This window comes from Haliaeetus leucocephalus, unplaced genomic scaffold (assembly GCF_000737465.1).
Source record: "Haliaeetus leucocephalus isolate CR32 unplaced genomic scaffold, Haliaeetus_leucocephalus-4.0 Scaffold1007, whole genome shotgun sequence".
Classification (NCBI taxonomy): domain Eukaryota; kingdom Metazoa; phylum Chordata; class Aves; order Accipitriformes; family Accipitridae; genus Haliaeetus; species Haliaeetus leucocephalus.
The window spans coordinates 717,346-733,842 of NW_010973443.1; the positions used below are offsets into that span (position 1 = coordinate 717,346).

Here is a 16,497-nt window from a genome sequence, read left to right on the forward strand (position 1 = left end):
TAATATTCACCTACTTTAAAAAAAAAGCTTTGCAAGTCTTAAGACTATGTGGGAAAATAGATTCATAATTACATCTAAATGTCAAGAACTAAGTTTTGTGTGCTAAAAAGCTAAAAGAAAAAAAAACCAGCAGGGCAGCAGAGGGAAAAGAGAGAGAATAAGCAAGGAAACTCAAACCATGGGAAAGAACATGGAACCTTTGCTACCTCTTGCAATAATTAGCCAGTTATCAGTTCCGTTTCTGCATGCTCTGGAGCAAACAAGATTCAAGGGAAGGAATTATGCTACACTTCAAATATGTTTTTTAAGATCCATTTTCCCATCATAAATAACATGCTGAATTGCTAAGAGTCAACAGATTTCATCAGGGCCACTTTACATCATGCTGTGCATTGTAAATAAAAGCACAAGCATTTCCTGCACTTAAGAGCAAAAATATTCATTGCCTGCAATTCACATACAAGGTATGGAGAATACAGTGGGATGTATCAGGACTGATGTTACAGCCTGTATAAGCATCTCATTTTACCCCAACCTAACATGAGCATAGCTACATTTTTCTATGAACAGGAACAGTGCCATTTCACAAGAAAGATTAAAGATACTTAAAACATGTGCATGGGCCTTTCAATTTCTTTCAAACTTCAAGATAAATGTGGGTATATATTAAGAGAACTCTACCATTCTACAGCCTATTACTGCATACTACTGCCATTGAGGTTATTAAAAGAAACAAATGACCAACCAGGCTTACATACAGTCAACATGAACTCGTGCCACAAACTCCGTCATGGCTTTATTGAAAAGCCAAAGGAAAAGCTACTTAACTTGAGCAATTCACTTCACACACTTGAAAAATCAAGACGAAAACCCTAAGTGGTTCAGGTTGCCAGTGCTAATTTTCAAAATAATAGCAGACACAACCCATGCCCATATTCAATGTCCCAACTCAGAACAATCCCAGAGTCACCACCTAAGCTCAGACCACTCACCAGCCCACACACTGGAAGTCAAGTGCTTTCCAACGCCAACAAAAGCTGCCACATGTAAATCTGATGAAACCAGAGGGGAGCTGGAGACTGCCTGGGCACTACTCGAGCTGTTTTGAGGAAAGTGGCTGCCAATTCACACTAGGCTTTTTTTTTTTTTAGGTAAGTGGCATGGTCAGCCTGCCTCTGTATTTTCCCCACCCGTGAAATCGGAACCTATATACTTGGTGACTGCTGACCATCTGCTTCGCAGAGCCTTGCAAAGATTCAGTAGGTTTATACCTACAAAGTCTTCTGAAGATGAAAGGTTTAGAAAAAGTATGCCAACACGTTAAAAGACAGTGGGATAACAAAGACATATTGCAAAGTAATACTCACTCGCTCCTGACCAGCTGTGTCCCAGATCAGAAATTTGTGAAGCTCATTCCCACAAGGCACGGTTTTAGTCATGAAGGATGCTCTGAAAAGAAGGAAGCAGCAGAAATTTGTGACATGACCAACACTCTGAATACACAACCTATAGAGCTTAGCCAATTCTGCTGGGTTAGGCTGCACGTGGGGAAACTCCAAAACCTCGATAAAATGCCTAGATTAGTGAAAGTCTCCCTTTTCTTAGATAAAATATATGATACCTATATACGTATTCTAGAAGAAGGGAAAAGCCTCTGATGTTCAGGAACACAGATGCTTCTGCTGCTAGCTAGCTCCATCTTCTTGATGATATGGACCTGAGAAAAGGCATCAGCCAGCATCATACCAGGCAACAAATGTGCAACTTTTCAGTTAAACTTAGGAGACTGGATCACCAGGGAACAGAAAAGGCACCTGCTAAAATGCACATGGTGAACAAATGGAAAAAAGTTCTTCCCCCTCTCAATTCAGATGAAGAAGTCTTTGTGTCTTCTTGTATTTTTTGTAGGAAATGTGATTTGTCTATGTTTTCACAGTGTGATTTTTCTTCTTTCAGGAAAGAGGGTTACAAATTTATAGGCTTTTTCTACATTACAGCATTCACTTGAAAGCTGGCTAGGAGAGACTGCCAAACTCTGGTACATTTTCTTTGCTTCCCCCATCCTATCTGGACACTGCTGAACAATTTCTGTTGTGATAACTTTTTTCCTGGCTCATAAAGATGGATTTGATACCATGCACTGTTATTACAAAAGCACTGAATGACATCAAATGACATATGATTGATCAAAACTTTTCCTGAGAACGATATACCAGAATTCTCCTCTATAGCCACCTGCAAATTGCTCTAATTTAACAATGCCGCATTGCTTATAAAAATATTAAGTAAGGCAAAAAAGCGCAGCATTTTCTTTGGTTGTTTTCAGGGTGTGTGCTTTCAGTTGTCACTCTCCTTCTGAAAGGATTTAGCAAGACTTTACAGCTTCAAAACCAGGAACTTTAGAGCCACAGCAGCTACTGTAGGTTGCAAGGAATGTATATTTAAAACATTTGATTAATTTGGAAGAAAATAAAAATACAAACCTTATCTATATAGACAAGTAATATCACCTGCATGCAAGCTAGCCTTCACGTTTTAATCTTCAAATAGAAAAATATTTTCCCTCTGGTATCATAATTACAAAAATTAAAGGGATTTTTTTTCTTTCCATTTGAGCAGAAGACACCTACTTAGCAACAGCAGCTACTTGTGGAAAAAGGCTGCTGCCGATTTAGAAGTAAAGAACCACTCAAGTTCCCATCAATTCCTTCACTGCAAACAAGTGCCCTTCAGTCAGCAATGTTATTCATTACATGCTTGCTTTCTCTCTGTCCATTTTTCTCCAGTCACTACTTCTAGGAGCACCCAAAACTGTCCTGGAACTTAAATGTGCAACTTCCACCTAACACTCCTTCATGCATTGAAAGGCAGAGTTTTGGAAGATACCATTTAACCCTCTGAACAACACACAGCAATCAATCCTTCACAGGTGATTTAAAACAGCTCTAACACACAAGCCAGATCAGCCTTTCCCACCCAAATTACTCCTCTGTGAATAGTACATATTAGCTTCCTTTCCCATAAGAGATCAAGAATTTTCAAAATTTTCCAGGTAACACTGGACTTGGCAGATTTGTCCCTAAGATGTTAAAAGAAAAAAATTTGGAATTAAAATCAACTACAGGACTTACAGGCTTCTGATGGTCTGACACATGGAAGCTTGGCAGTTTTTAAAAGAACACGTATGAATTAATTATACATACTTTAAATTGCACTGTTCCTATTTCAAGAAAGGCAGGATAACGTGACGTGTCCTAAACCTAGATGAGAACATGTCCATACCTGGGAACAGACAGTCCCACATTCCAGCCCAGCCTGGCAGGATATACAACGTAGGTACGTTAAGGGCTCCCCATGGTCCTCCTGCCATTACGCAGCTATGGGGTGCCCTGGTCATTGTGTAGATCACAGCTGCTTGGATTGTGGGGTTTCGGTTCTTTAAGCTCCAAGGATCAGATCTGATACCGCATTGACCAGTGGGAACTAAAGGGATTTTAATCCTAAGGTCCTATGACCAAAACAAAGTCTAAAGTGGGAAGCTCTTGACAAGACAAAAACAAAAGGACACCAGCTGAGTAAGACATCTAAGAATGTCTTGATGTAAGATGAGTGAAGAAAAACAAAACAGAACAGCTGGAAGTCATGGCCATGCACAACACAAGTCAATACAGCATGGCTCTGGACAGCCTCAGGAAAGCGGCTATTTCAAGAGACACCATTCCCAGGAGGAGAATAGCAGAGCTCTGCCAGCCTCTCCATAATAGGGTATGCTGAAATATAGTAAATTTAGGGCCCCTCTGTATTCCCACGGGGAGAGCAAAGCAGATCTGGTTTGGGGCAGCCCCAGACTGCTGACCAGTGGGAGATTCTGTGGCTGCCCTAAATTCTCTAAACATGTAACATGAGCTGAAAGCCATTAAATTAGAGTAGAGTTGAGTGAGATTGGTGAGTGGGAGAAAAAAAAAAAAAAGATAAATACAGTATTCTGAGCCTTGAAAGTAAGGAAAAGAAAAGAGCTCAGCAGAAGGCAGCAAGCTAAAAAATACATAGAAGGAAAAAAAAGATATTATGCATGGTACTTACCCAATGGTAGGACTAATATTGTGATCAAAGTGGTCCTGGACAAATCGACAAACGATGCTTGATTTCCCAACCCCAGTATCCTGAAAATAAAGGAAAGCATGACAGTGAGTTCCGGAGACCCTACATATCAATACTTCACCTGAAGAAACAGCCAAATATTAATTTGTGAAATTAAATCCTCTCTAGTGACAAGTGGGGCAGGCTAAACATTTCAAAAGAAAAGCAAGCACATGGATTATCCTTTTCAAAAGTCAGCACTGTGAATGGAACTCCCTGGTCCTCTTCCCAACACTCCCTTCTCTCCAAGCCTTGTATTTTTTTGGGTGGATTTTATATTCCTGTTGCAAGGACTGCAGTACTTCAAGCATAGCCACTTGTACGAGAAAATCCTGTGCTTTCAGACACATGGTGTGTTACCCAGCTAAGCCAGAGAAACTATTTCATTCAGGCCTGTCGCAAGGGCAAACCAAGCATGCCTCCAAAACAGATTACTCAGACCAACCTTTTAGTAAACTGACAGCACTAACTTAGTGGAACTAACCTTTTCATGGCAAGACAAATGAGGCTGCTGGGTGGAAACTTTGCAGAGGCTTCAGGTGGTTTTGAAAAGGCAGGAATCCAAAGATTTGGATCCCCAGAGATGTGCAGCTATCCCTGTGCAGATTGTGCTACTGGACTGTGGTGAAACAGCACTACGTTAAAGGCAATGAAACTTGCTCTCTGCACTGCAATGTGGCAGGCTGCTTTCGCTTGCAGGAATAGTCTTTTATTTTATCCCCCCCAATCAATAAGGAAAAATAACAGCAGTACAGTACTGGAATAAAAATCAGAATAACCTGGGTGAGAGCAGGGGAAAGCTTGACATTATGCAGAAATACTATTTTAGGCATTTCAGATATGAATAACTTCCCCAAAATGCAGCATTTTTCAGTTTGTCTCTGTTATTCCACAAAGCCTTGCATGGTAGATCAACTTAAATTATACAGAGAATCATCAAGGAAGAGGAATAGCAATATTACTATGTCTCCCATAGAACTGCAAAGAGCATCCTTGGAGACAAAAGGGATGTCAGGAAATAGATGTTGACCTTTGCAAGACGTTAACAATGACAGCCCAGGGTCCAATATAACTCATTAAAAAGTCAGTGGAAAGTTTTCTATTAATTTCATTGGAAATGACCACAGAACTACCAGATTGCACCTGGTAGTTCCATTTGTATCCACATTTTAACACACTTGACTAGACAAACTTCTCAAAAAGTGCCCAAGCAAGAGAATACAGTTAGTTGAGAGCACTACACCAATAACTACATATTAAAAAAAGAAAAAAAGCAGCCTTTGCCCACACATAACTACATATAAAAAAAGCCTTTGTCTTTCATGTAATCAATTTTGCAAAATTTCATCTCCTTTTTGAATATGAAAGAAAAAGAATGCCTGTATTTAGCTGCCTTTTCACCATGCTTAAGTGAAACTATATTGCCACTGCAAGCGAAGTCTTTATAGACAACACTTATTAGAAAAACATCATTTAAACTCTCATATTTAATTCAAAGCTGTCCTCAGTCAGTTTAAAAGCCATAATAAATGCTCATGCTACACAGACGGTTGTTTATCTACTGTGTTCAATCAATTAGAAAAAAAAGATCAAAGAGAGGAGCCGTGTTTAAAACCAGGCCCATAGCCTTTGATCAACTGCAGCCACACACCCTGTTGCTATTCCCAAATTTTGCCTTCATTATCAACTCCAGCTGACATCTCTGTATAATTACTAGACCAGGATGGCAGAACACATTAAAAAAAAAAAAAAAAAAAAGTCCTCTGTGGATCTAATTATTATTCCAGATTTTAAATGCTGTGGAGAAACCAGAATTACCACCCACTGGGTGTGAGGAATTACATTTCCCTCTTGCAGGGACAGAGTTTCTGCCACCATGTTCGAAACAAGACATCGACTCCCATGTTGGTTTAGTTCCGTGTACTTCCTTCAGCTCCCTTGACAGGTCACTCAAAAGGGCAACTGCAATTACAGCTCCTGAGCAAGAGGAGCCCCGTCTCTGGCAGGGACATGACATCCACAAGCATGGATTAAAGCTTAGCTCGTTTTCCTGGAAGTTCCTACCTCTTCATCTTTCAGTTCGTGGCTTTCACGTTTCACGCTAATGTTAAAGGAACTTTAAAAGTTTCTATTGCTCTATTCGCATCTCTTGCAACAAGCACGACTGAACTTAAGCATACGCCAGGCACACCAATAGCCCTCAAGAAGCTTAAAGGCATTCTTATACTTTGCTCCTGAGGTTGCTTGGACTACCAAGAGGGCCGAATTTACCCCGGTATAACTCCAGTGAAACCAACGGACTTGAACCACAAATGAACCTGTCTTTAGGATGACCACGGCTGCAGCCAGCTGCCAGTGCTTTCCAGGAGACAGGCAATTTAATGCCTGGAACCAAAGTCTTCAGCTGAAACAAGCACTCCCCGCTTCTGTTTTGTTGCCTGGAGGATACAAACAGCCGGCTACCGGAGTATAATTAGAACACGGAGTGGAGGGAAATAAAAAAGAAAGAGCTTCCTACTTAAAGCAGTGATTATCATTTCATCATGTGATTTAAAACTACTTAAACAGATTTCCGTCCATGTCACCATACTCACACCCATCAAACAAGATGCTCACCTGCTTGAAAGCAAAGCAAATCATGGTGCATGAACATTACACCACAACTTGAAAACTTAGTAGAAATCTTCTACTGCTAATCAGACCTTATCTTCTACCGACAATAGGGAACTATCAGGTCAATCTCGCAGAAGTCAAGGAAAGCATGGTTGCTTCAAAGAAGTAGAAAAGCCATTCACTTCTCAGCAATGCATTGAAATTAAACCTCCTTGCTAAGGCTGTACAAAGCTTTCCTGCAACCATCTGCTTTGTCCTTTGCTATATGGTCTTCCTCTGCATACATCCATTTTTCTAACATCTGATGGGGATGATCATCCTCGCTTTGTTCCTTTTTCTTCAAAGGTTGAGCCACATGCCTGGGTAACATTCAGGCATGCAGATGACTTATTTTTTCAGTTCTTAAAGTTCTGCTTTTTCCCAGCTTTTTATACCCTCTAATCCCTTTTTCTTTTTTGTTTTTACTCCATGTTGGTGTACATATAACATCAAACATACACCAAGGAATAATATTTTGGCTTATGTGAAAGGTCACAACAGTATTGAGCTGAGTGGATTGGATAAGTTTCAGAAACTGAGAACATGTCCTCAGGAGTTATGTCGCACTTTAAGGAGCAGGTCCTGCAATTCTTCAGAAAAATCCTTATCCATGGGAAATCCAAGGGTTTCAGCACTACACTAATTGACTCACCACAATCAAAAGCGTACCACTCCACGAGAGGAATGGCAAGAAAGGAATAAATATAAAATAACTCTTTTGAATCAAGGTGTTCATGATGCATTTGATGAGTCACTCACGGGACCAACTGCATGTTTTGCTTTTCTCCTTTCTTCTCATAAGCCTTGTAGCACACTGACAAAATATCAGTTATAAACTGCATTGTACTGAGATAAGCAAAAGGGGTAGGGAGGAAGGAAAGGAGTAGCAATGTAATCCACAGTAAATGAACCACTATTAGTTCACCAGAAGAAGTAGCTGCAACTTCAGAATCTCCCGCTGGTCAGCAAAATGGATATGGAAACTGAAGCCATATCAGATGTTTCTGATAAATACAAGGAACCAATGCAAGCATGACTAATTCCTGATTTTTACCCTTTAACCTTGAAAAGACATTCTCTATTCTTCTAAAATCCCTTACCCACAGATTTAGAAATGAGAATTTTAAGAGCACCAGAATGGAGAGCAGCATGCCACAAAAAACAGTGTTTCCACCCACACTCCTGCTCGCAGAGAACCACCCCACTTGGCTCTTCTCAGCTCACATTACTGTAAAGGAGATGAGGCTGTATTTCAAGCCAGCAGAATTACAGGATGCTGGCAACTCATTTACAGGCAAAAAACAACTGAGCTGCCGATTTCTTCTGGCTGATTTGCAGCAGCATAGAGGAAGATTAAAAAAAAAAAAAGAAAGCAGAAGTTCAATATGAGCAATATATTAAAAAAGAAAACCATTTTCCCATTATAAACAGGCAGTTGGTATATTCTTCTGTCCATTGTTCCAGATCCGTTTATCCTGGCAGAAAAAAACTAATGCAGAAAAATTTATCTCTTTAATTTAAATCTGGATGTCTCCTTTATGTCTTTGCACAACCATAGGGTCCAGTCCTCCAAGCACTTTTCCAAACTGAAGGGAACTCTACTACCCTGTAAACACATCCCTGATTAGGATGTTAGTCTTTAGCCATGATATTACAATAGCTTTTTAATAGATTCAGATGGGTCAAGCCCTATTGTGCTGAGCAAACTAAACTCTTCATGTAAATTCTTTTTACATCCGAAAGGGAATAAATGTTGAATTGACAAAAAAATGCACACATATTGTGACTGATGACTAAACAGCAGCCCCATAATTATGCACACTGCTGCAAGAGCTTTTTTCTTCTTAACTACGCAGAATCTTTCTGTGCTATGTTAACACATAGGGCTTTTTAAATATATGGAAGATTAGATAAACCACACAAAAATCCTTTTATGACTCTAGGATTTTGGAAACACAAATAAAACAAGAATACTAGATGGCACTTTACACGAGGAAATGGCACACTAAGAATTAACATACTGAAGAAACTGCCTTCTGTCCTCCCACTTGCAAAATAAGGAAAAAACCCAAAACATCTGGCTTGTAACCACCACAGATCTCATGACTAACTTCCCGTTTCAGCTTTAAAAGAGGGTTGAGATACCCTGGAGATGGGTGCCACAAAAATCTGCATTGAGAAGTAACAGAGAACCGATCTCCATAAAACAGGGATCCAACACACGGCTCCTTCAGAAGGACGTAAGTTTTCCCATCAGGTTAGACAAAGCCAGGATTTAATCCATGGTATTTCAATTTGTGTAAATTTTTTACAAATTAAAAATGTCTGTCTCTCCAAAGCATTTCTCATAATAACCAAGATTCACTGAGACATGATCTAGAGGCAGAGGTCTCATTAAAATTGACTGGCTTTAACATGCGTTAAGTCGTACATATCAGAAGAATGATCACGCCCTAGCAACCTGGAGGGTATTAATACCAAGTGCTCGAAAAAAGCCAGTCAAGCAGGTGTTATTTCAACAATAATATGAGAAACATTTGGAAATGACAAGTCTTTATCCTTTCGCATAAGCAAGAAACCGATCTCATGGCTCATGTGGCTTCCACCAAACTCAGCAGGACTCCCCCGCACCTCACAGTGGGAATGCATCTGCCCCTCAGAGCCCGCTTGCACTGGGGCTCCCCAAAAGCTGACCTCCTAACCGCCCTAACTGCAAAGGCATCACAAGCATTTGGCAGCTCAGCCCTTCCTCTGAGGACCTCTGATCAAGAGGAAAAAAAGTGCAACCGATGCAGTCAGGGTTGATTTAGTGTAAGCCCCCAGCAGCACCTTGTGCATAGCTGCTTCCTCAGGCATACGGCTGGAATTACAAAGCTGCTCACACCAATGAAAACCTGGGTTCCAGGCAGAAGGCAAGACTGGACCCTACCTGCAAGCTGTTTTGAAGCTTTCTCAAGACAGATTAGCATCAAGATGTGCACTAAGTGCACGCACCAGAAACAACCATGGTCAAATTTGGGTCACTCATGATCTTCTCAGCGCACCTTCCAGTGAGATAATGCTGCCTTGTGTCATCCTTCAGATACGGGACAGCAGGGACGGGGGGGAGGCTTGATCGAACATACAGAACAAGGGTACAGTCAAAAAGCTGTCCCACTCTCCTGGAAAAGGATCTGCTCAGAGAGGAAGCTGGCTGCTCCTCATGATTAAGAGAAGCAACAGTTCCTGGCTCCCTGTCACATATTCATGCCACCGGACAAACTTCTTGGCCAGTTCATTACTAACTGAAAAGTAACAGAGGAGCCAGTTTATGCTGAAGATTTCCCAAGCTAAATTCTCCTCTTTGTTACACCAGTTTGACTCCTGCCAGTGCTACAGCAAAGAAGGAGAGGTCTTTGCCTTGCCCAGTGCAGAACTATCATTGTTGGAGTAAGTAAGACGTACAGATGAAAACATTTGAATTGCTATGAAGTTGCCAGAAAGGAGAAAACTGTCATTTATCATCAATGCATTTAATATTTTAAATACCAAAAAAAGGCACTCAAAACCTCTGCAGCTGGCCAGGCAAGTATGAGATAGAAAGACATGGTTTAAACTTTAGGGGAAGAAAAATAATCAATGAGTCTTACAAAAAATGCAAATGCAGAGAGACCTTTCATTCTAGTAGCTCTGTAAAGCGCAGCTGGTTTTGACTTGGCAGTTCAGCTTCTGCACATTAAAATAGCCATTCTTTCCACTGTCAGAATTGGCCATGCTTTAGTTTTTGATTTATAGTTGAATCCCCCTGGCCCATTCCCATTATCCTCAGCAGGGCTTTGATGGAATTTGAAAATTCACAGCAGTGTAATTACACCACAGCACTGCTAGATGGTTAGCATTTTATTACCTATCATCAAACAAATCACTAGGCCTGTACCGTAAAGTATTGCTGGGCTTTTGCAGAAATGCATTCTCAGCTCTGGTCAAGCCTGGTATCTAGGAGGAATGTCACTCCTCGGGCAAGGTCCGGCATGCAGCACTGAGATATCTGACCTGCAGCTTCGATGCTTTTGGAGATGCCAGTCCTTAACCCAAAGGCATGTGATGTGGTAAGGCTGAGTACAGGATTACAGCTGTCTTTTAAATACCAATGGAGGTAAAAAAGCAACAAGCTGAACAACAAAATACAGCATTGCAATTTGCAGCCTGCTTTAGTCCTCTATGCCTGCCATTAAAATTTTAATCATTACTCAGACGATCAGATGCAGGCAGCATTGCAATACTTTCCATGTCTTACTAATTCAGTTACAGCTGCTCTGGAAGGCTGTGGCAGTCAGCTTGAAAAGCATCTGAAACTGGCTCTGGATTTTTATCAACCATATGAACATACAAGGAAGAGTTATGCACAACAGACTCCTGATCACAGTTTCCAAGGGCAGTATTTTCATCTAAGAATTGCTCTACTCAATAAACTCTTTGCTAGCCGTAAACACATCCTTTGTCCTTCCCTGGACTTGGGTATCACTTACTTGTCTGAAAACACTGCTGTAAGGAGAAATACCTTTCAGGAGACCTGGGTTCAGAGACACCCGTGGGACTGAACTGAACCTGCCAAGCATCAGGCTTGTCCCAGCAAAAATGCAGCCATGCACTGCGGAGTGGTGTCTAGGAAGAAGTGCAAATAGCTTCTCGCTGTATTCAATTTTTCCATCTGCAAGATGTATCAAGTGAGCAAATCCCACCACCACATAAGCGCACAGATGCAAATACAAGAGCAGCTCTCAGACTGACACATTGGCTCTCAGCCGCTTCACGGACAGAAAACTGCCTGAGGCTCCAGCCTGAACCAGGGGGAGGTGCTCTGAAGCCTCACTTCTGCCCTCAAAAGAACACGCATCTCATTCAGGACACAAGTAATTTTTGTAAATTCCAATTTTCGTTACAGCCTTCTACAACGAGATATAGATTATTTGCCTTGTGAGCAACATGATTCTTGGAGAAGATCCTTTTCCTGTTGATTTGCTGGGATCCCTCTTCCAGAGCTACAGAACAGGCCCAGGGGCACACCTGCTTCCCAAAGTGGCACTACAATTTTTCAGCTCCTTGACAGGCCCTCTACCAAACAAGACGCCTGTTGTGTTTTTCCCCTCTACACCATCACCACCACCTTTAATTGTTTGACTTTCTTCATTACCGAGCTTGGCAATGTACTTCTGCAACAAGAGCTCCAGACAACATCAGGCATGGCCTTACACTACCAATGATCTACAAGGAGTTTCTGCAAAGGTCTCGAGGGTACTCAGTTACAAAGCAAATTTTTGAAAGGGAAAAACTGGAACCAGAGTTGGCCTTCAGGAGTGTCAGTGTGCTATCATGCACTTTCCTGAGTGAAGGGTACTCACCAAATGAACAGCAACGCTCCCACTGAATATTGGAACAGAGTTCCCCAAGATCCCAACACAAACACATGGATCTCGATGCAACTGTGTTTTGAGGGGGAGGATTATTCTGCAGTGTCTCACTTCTTCAGTAGGAACCACCACAGTTCTTTTGGTCATCTGTCCATGTGTGAACCTTACAAGAACATCCCTGTCTGCATTCCTGTTTGTTGCATGCCCTTCTTTAAACTCGTAATATGTGGTAATATCGGTATATTTTAAGTCAGTCAGTATATTACTCCCATAAAGTTAGGATAGTCTGTGTCAATCCTCCCACAGTAAAACACCCTACACATCATTTCTAATTGCTAGTGTAATTTCAGGCCAATGCTGGTGTTGTAAAGCACAAATTAGCTACAGAATAAGGCTTTTTCCTCTGGTGCGCATTAGAATTAGATTAAGTCTAATTCCCTCTATACGTAGGAAGTGCTACGCTTGTTCTCAGAGACATTTTTCTACCCCCAACCAGGTCAGCCCTGTTATTTCAGAATACAGTCCTTCCTCCTACTGCTGAAAGGACTGCATTTGGTACGGAAATTCTTGGCCCTATCGTTCTCAGCTCACTAGCTGTTAAATGAAAACAATCATTACTTGATTTTACCTTGTAGCAGCATTATGGGGATTTAAATCAGTGATAGTTCTAAAGCGTTCAGGCAGTAGAGTGACAAAGAACCATTTAAGCGTCTTAAGAGATACGTCAAGTGCTGAGTTTGTTTGGTATTTATATGCATTTTCAATACCATCTGTACATTTCTAATCAACATTTTAAAACAGAAAAATATCTGCTGGCCAGGGCTTAATGCTATCTGGCCTCTTGTGGTGGGTTGACCCTGGCTGGAGGCCAAGTGCCCACCAAAGCTGTTCTATCACTCCCCTCCTCAGCTGGGCAGGGGAGAGAAAATATAACAAAAGGCTTATGGGTTGAGATAAGGACAGGAGGAGATCATTCAGCAATTACTGCCATGGCCAAAACAGACTTCACTTTGGGAAAATTAATTTAGTTTATTGCCAATCAAATCAGAGTAGGGTAATGAGAAATAAACCCAAATCTCAAAACACCTTCCCCCTACCCCTCCCTCCTCCCCAGGCTTAGCTTTACTCCTGATTTTCTCCACCTCCTTGCCCCTCAGCACCACAGGATGATGGGGAATGGGGGTTAGGGTCAGTTCATCACACATTGTCTCTGCCGCTTCATCCTCTTCAGGGGCAGGACTCATCACACTCTTCCTCTGCTCCAGCGTGGGGTCCCTCCCACGGGAGACAGTCCTCCACGAACTTCTCCAATGTGGGTCCTTCCCATGGGCTGCAGTTCTTCATGAACTGCTCCTGCAGGCTTCCCTTCCATGGGCTGCAGTCCTTCAGGCACAGACTGCTCCACTGTGGGTCCCCCTGCAGGGTCACAAGCCCTGCCAGAAAACATGCTCCAGTGCGGGCTCCTCTTTCCATAGGGCCACAGATCCTGCCAGGAGCTTGCTCCAGCGTGGGTTACCCACAGGGTCACAGCCTCCTTTGGGCATCCACCTGCTCCAGCATGGGGTCCTCCACGGGCTGCAGGTGGATATCTGCTCCACCGTGGACCTCCACAGGCCACAGGGGGACAGCCTGCCTCACCATGGTCTTCCCCATGGGCTGCAGGGGAATCTCTGCTCCGGTGCCTGGAGCATCTCCTCCCCCTCCTTCTTCACTGACCTTGGTGTCTGCAGGGTTGTTTCTCACATATTCTCATTCCCCTCTCCAGCTGCAGTTGCTGTTGTGCCATTTTCTTTTTTCCCTTCTTAAATCCGTTCTCCCAGAGGCGCTACCGCCGTCACTGATGGGCTCAGCCTTAGCCAGCAGCAGGTCCGTCTTGGAGCCGGCTGGCGCTGGCTCTGTCGGACATGGGGGAAAGCTTCTAGCAGCTTCTCACAGAAGCCGCTGCTGTAGCCCCCCACTACCAAAACCTTGCCATGCAAACCCAATACACCTCTGAATGTATGACTTATCATTTGATCCCTTCTCTCCATTTGTTTTCCTTTAGTCCACATCGGTTAGCAAAACATGTACAGTGACTGCTCATCTGCTTCGCCTCCGAGCTGGATGCATCTGCAGCCCTGTCCACCCCTCCTGTTCCCAACCAGCCACTAAAGCCAAACGCTTGCTGCCAGGTTTTGGCTCCCTTACGAGTGTGATTATTCAGCATGTGGTTTCCTTTCACACACATCCTGCACACATCCTCCTGTGGAATTAAACTCAGGCATGCATAGCTGCTCTGATATCTGCCATACTTGGAGCCAAGGAATGCAGTCCTACTTGTCCTGTCATTTTTATAGGCTTCTTTGGAGTTAATAAGTTTCTCTGTATTCACTGTGACAGGTCCATTGCTCTCCACCAGATCCCAGCCCAGTAATCTTTTAGAGACAAACGCCCAAGTTTCAAATACACTTTCTTGAATAATTTGCTGCATCGTTTCCTCTCTTACAGACAAAAAAAGAATATTTCCAGCCCTCCCCCACCCCTGGACTGCAATATTAGTTATCATCTCTCAAGCTATTTACTTTTTTTCAGAGATACGGCCAGAGACTCCAAACTACACCATGGCCTCATCAAACTATAAAGTACAAAAGCAAGCGTAGATGGCCAAAAGCACTTTATCATCCTATCAAGGCAATGTGCAAAATGAGAGAGACTGAAGAGCAGCTAATATCTGTATAGTAACTAATGTTAGCAATAAATTCACTTTCCTAGAGACAGTCATATGTTTCTATATGTAATACTATATGAAACCAAAGTCTCTCCTAGAGTGTTTTCAAGATATCTGGCATTATCCTGCTATCATAACTAGGGATCCAATAGCAAGCTCTTCATGCTGAGTTGAAGGCATGGAGAATCACAACTACAGACTGAAGAACTTCAAGATGAGTGGACCAGCCCTATCTTCCCTCCTCTTTCTTCCCCCAACACTTGGTTTTCAAAAGGATTCGCCCAAAGTACTCTCCCTCATTTGGCAGCTAGTAGGCATTTCACTAACTTCAGCTGAAGATTTGACTCCAAGTGTGGAAAGGTTTCTCCAAATGTGTGGACTCCAGAGAAGGAACATTATTACCTTGAAAGAAGGCATGAGATGGTGCTGGAAAGATGACCTAATCAGAAAGGGAGCTATCTTTCCTTTGTACATAGTCCAGTGACTGACATGGCATTAAATCAGCAGTAAGGAACAAATCCTTGTTCTATACCACACTAGCAGTGGGTGGCAGGACTAGCGGTCACTTAAACTATCTACTACCCAAGAAAACACAAAGTGGCCCACGTGGCTGCTGTATGTTTACTCACCCAGTGCTTACAAACCATGTCGCTCCTCCGCAACCTGCCCACTCTTTTGTGTGTGAAGTTGGCGTGGGAATATAAAGAGATCTTTGTTTATGAGACAGGGGGCTGCAGAGGGAAAGGGAGAACAAAGAAGCTTCCTTCAAAGCTATTCTTTAAAGTAACTCCAATAGAATAAAAATAAATAAATAAAACAAGGCAAAACAGAAATGCAATTGATGAAGAAAACATAGCCTGTGGGTCAGTACTCCAGCTACCTGCAACATGACTCAAGAACAGCAACACTGTCAAATATATTAAAAAATGGTAACAACAAATTAACACTGCAGCCAACCTAGCTCTGGAATGTCCAACTTAGCAAATTTTTAAAGCTCATATATTTCAGTAAAAAAACCACCCAAACCCATACTCTAATTCAAATATATATGCTTAATCACTGCATCTTACTGTACAAAGTGCAAGCTAACCACACCGCCATGCTAGCATGGGTGTGGACAGCAAAGATAACAGCCTTCAATCATTATTATTTAGAAACTGCTTCCCCACATCAAATTTCCAGCTAATTCTCTGTGTCTTTTCTTACACATTTCCTTCCCCTCTCCAGACAAGTTACCAAATTTAGAACAGTAGCTGAACCGCCGAGAGAAATGGAGGATTTTAAATTGAAATCAAAGAGCAGAATCTCAATCAATCAATTTCTTATGCCCTTGACAGCATGTGGTATGGATGGCTGTGGAGGAAGAACTGCTTAGCCTGGTGAAAAGGAAGACGGGAACTTGGAGTTTATTCGCATTCCTTCATCTCAAGTTGTGGCTTTTGGGGGCATTGGCTGTTCACTTAAGACGCTGAACTCCTTGTTTTGAACTGCCTCTACAGTTTCAGGAAAGAGCATGATATAAAAAGCAGCTGCAAATAAGGTGGTATCAAACTAGCTGACTTAATAAGATGAAAGGATGAAAGGAGGAACAAGAGGAGCACTTTTCAA

The 16,497-nt window shown here is 42.2% G+C and overlaps 1 protein-coding gene across 1 annotated transcript in view; it reads right to left on the bottom strand.

Moving 5' to 3' along the window:
• RAB31 (RAB31, member RAS oncogene family) overlaps window positions 1-16,497 on the bottom strand; it is a 65,353-nt gene that overhangs the window by 31,904 nt on the left and 16,952 nt on the right. Inside the window, exons 2-3 of the mRNA XM_010584803.1 lie at window positions 4,084-4,163; window positions 1,368-1,449 (exon numbers count right to left, since the gene is read on the bottom strand). Coding sequence (XP_010583105.1) covers window positions 1,368-1,449; window positions 4,084-4,163 — 162 coding nt within the window. The remainder of the gene's footprint in view (window positions 1-1,367; window positions 1,450-4,083; window positions 4,164-16,497) is intronic.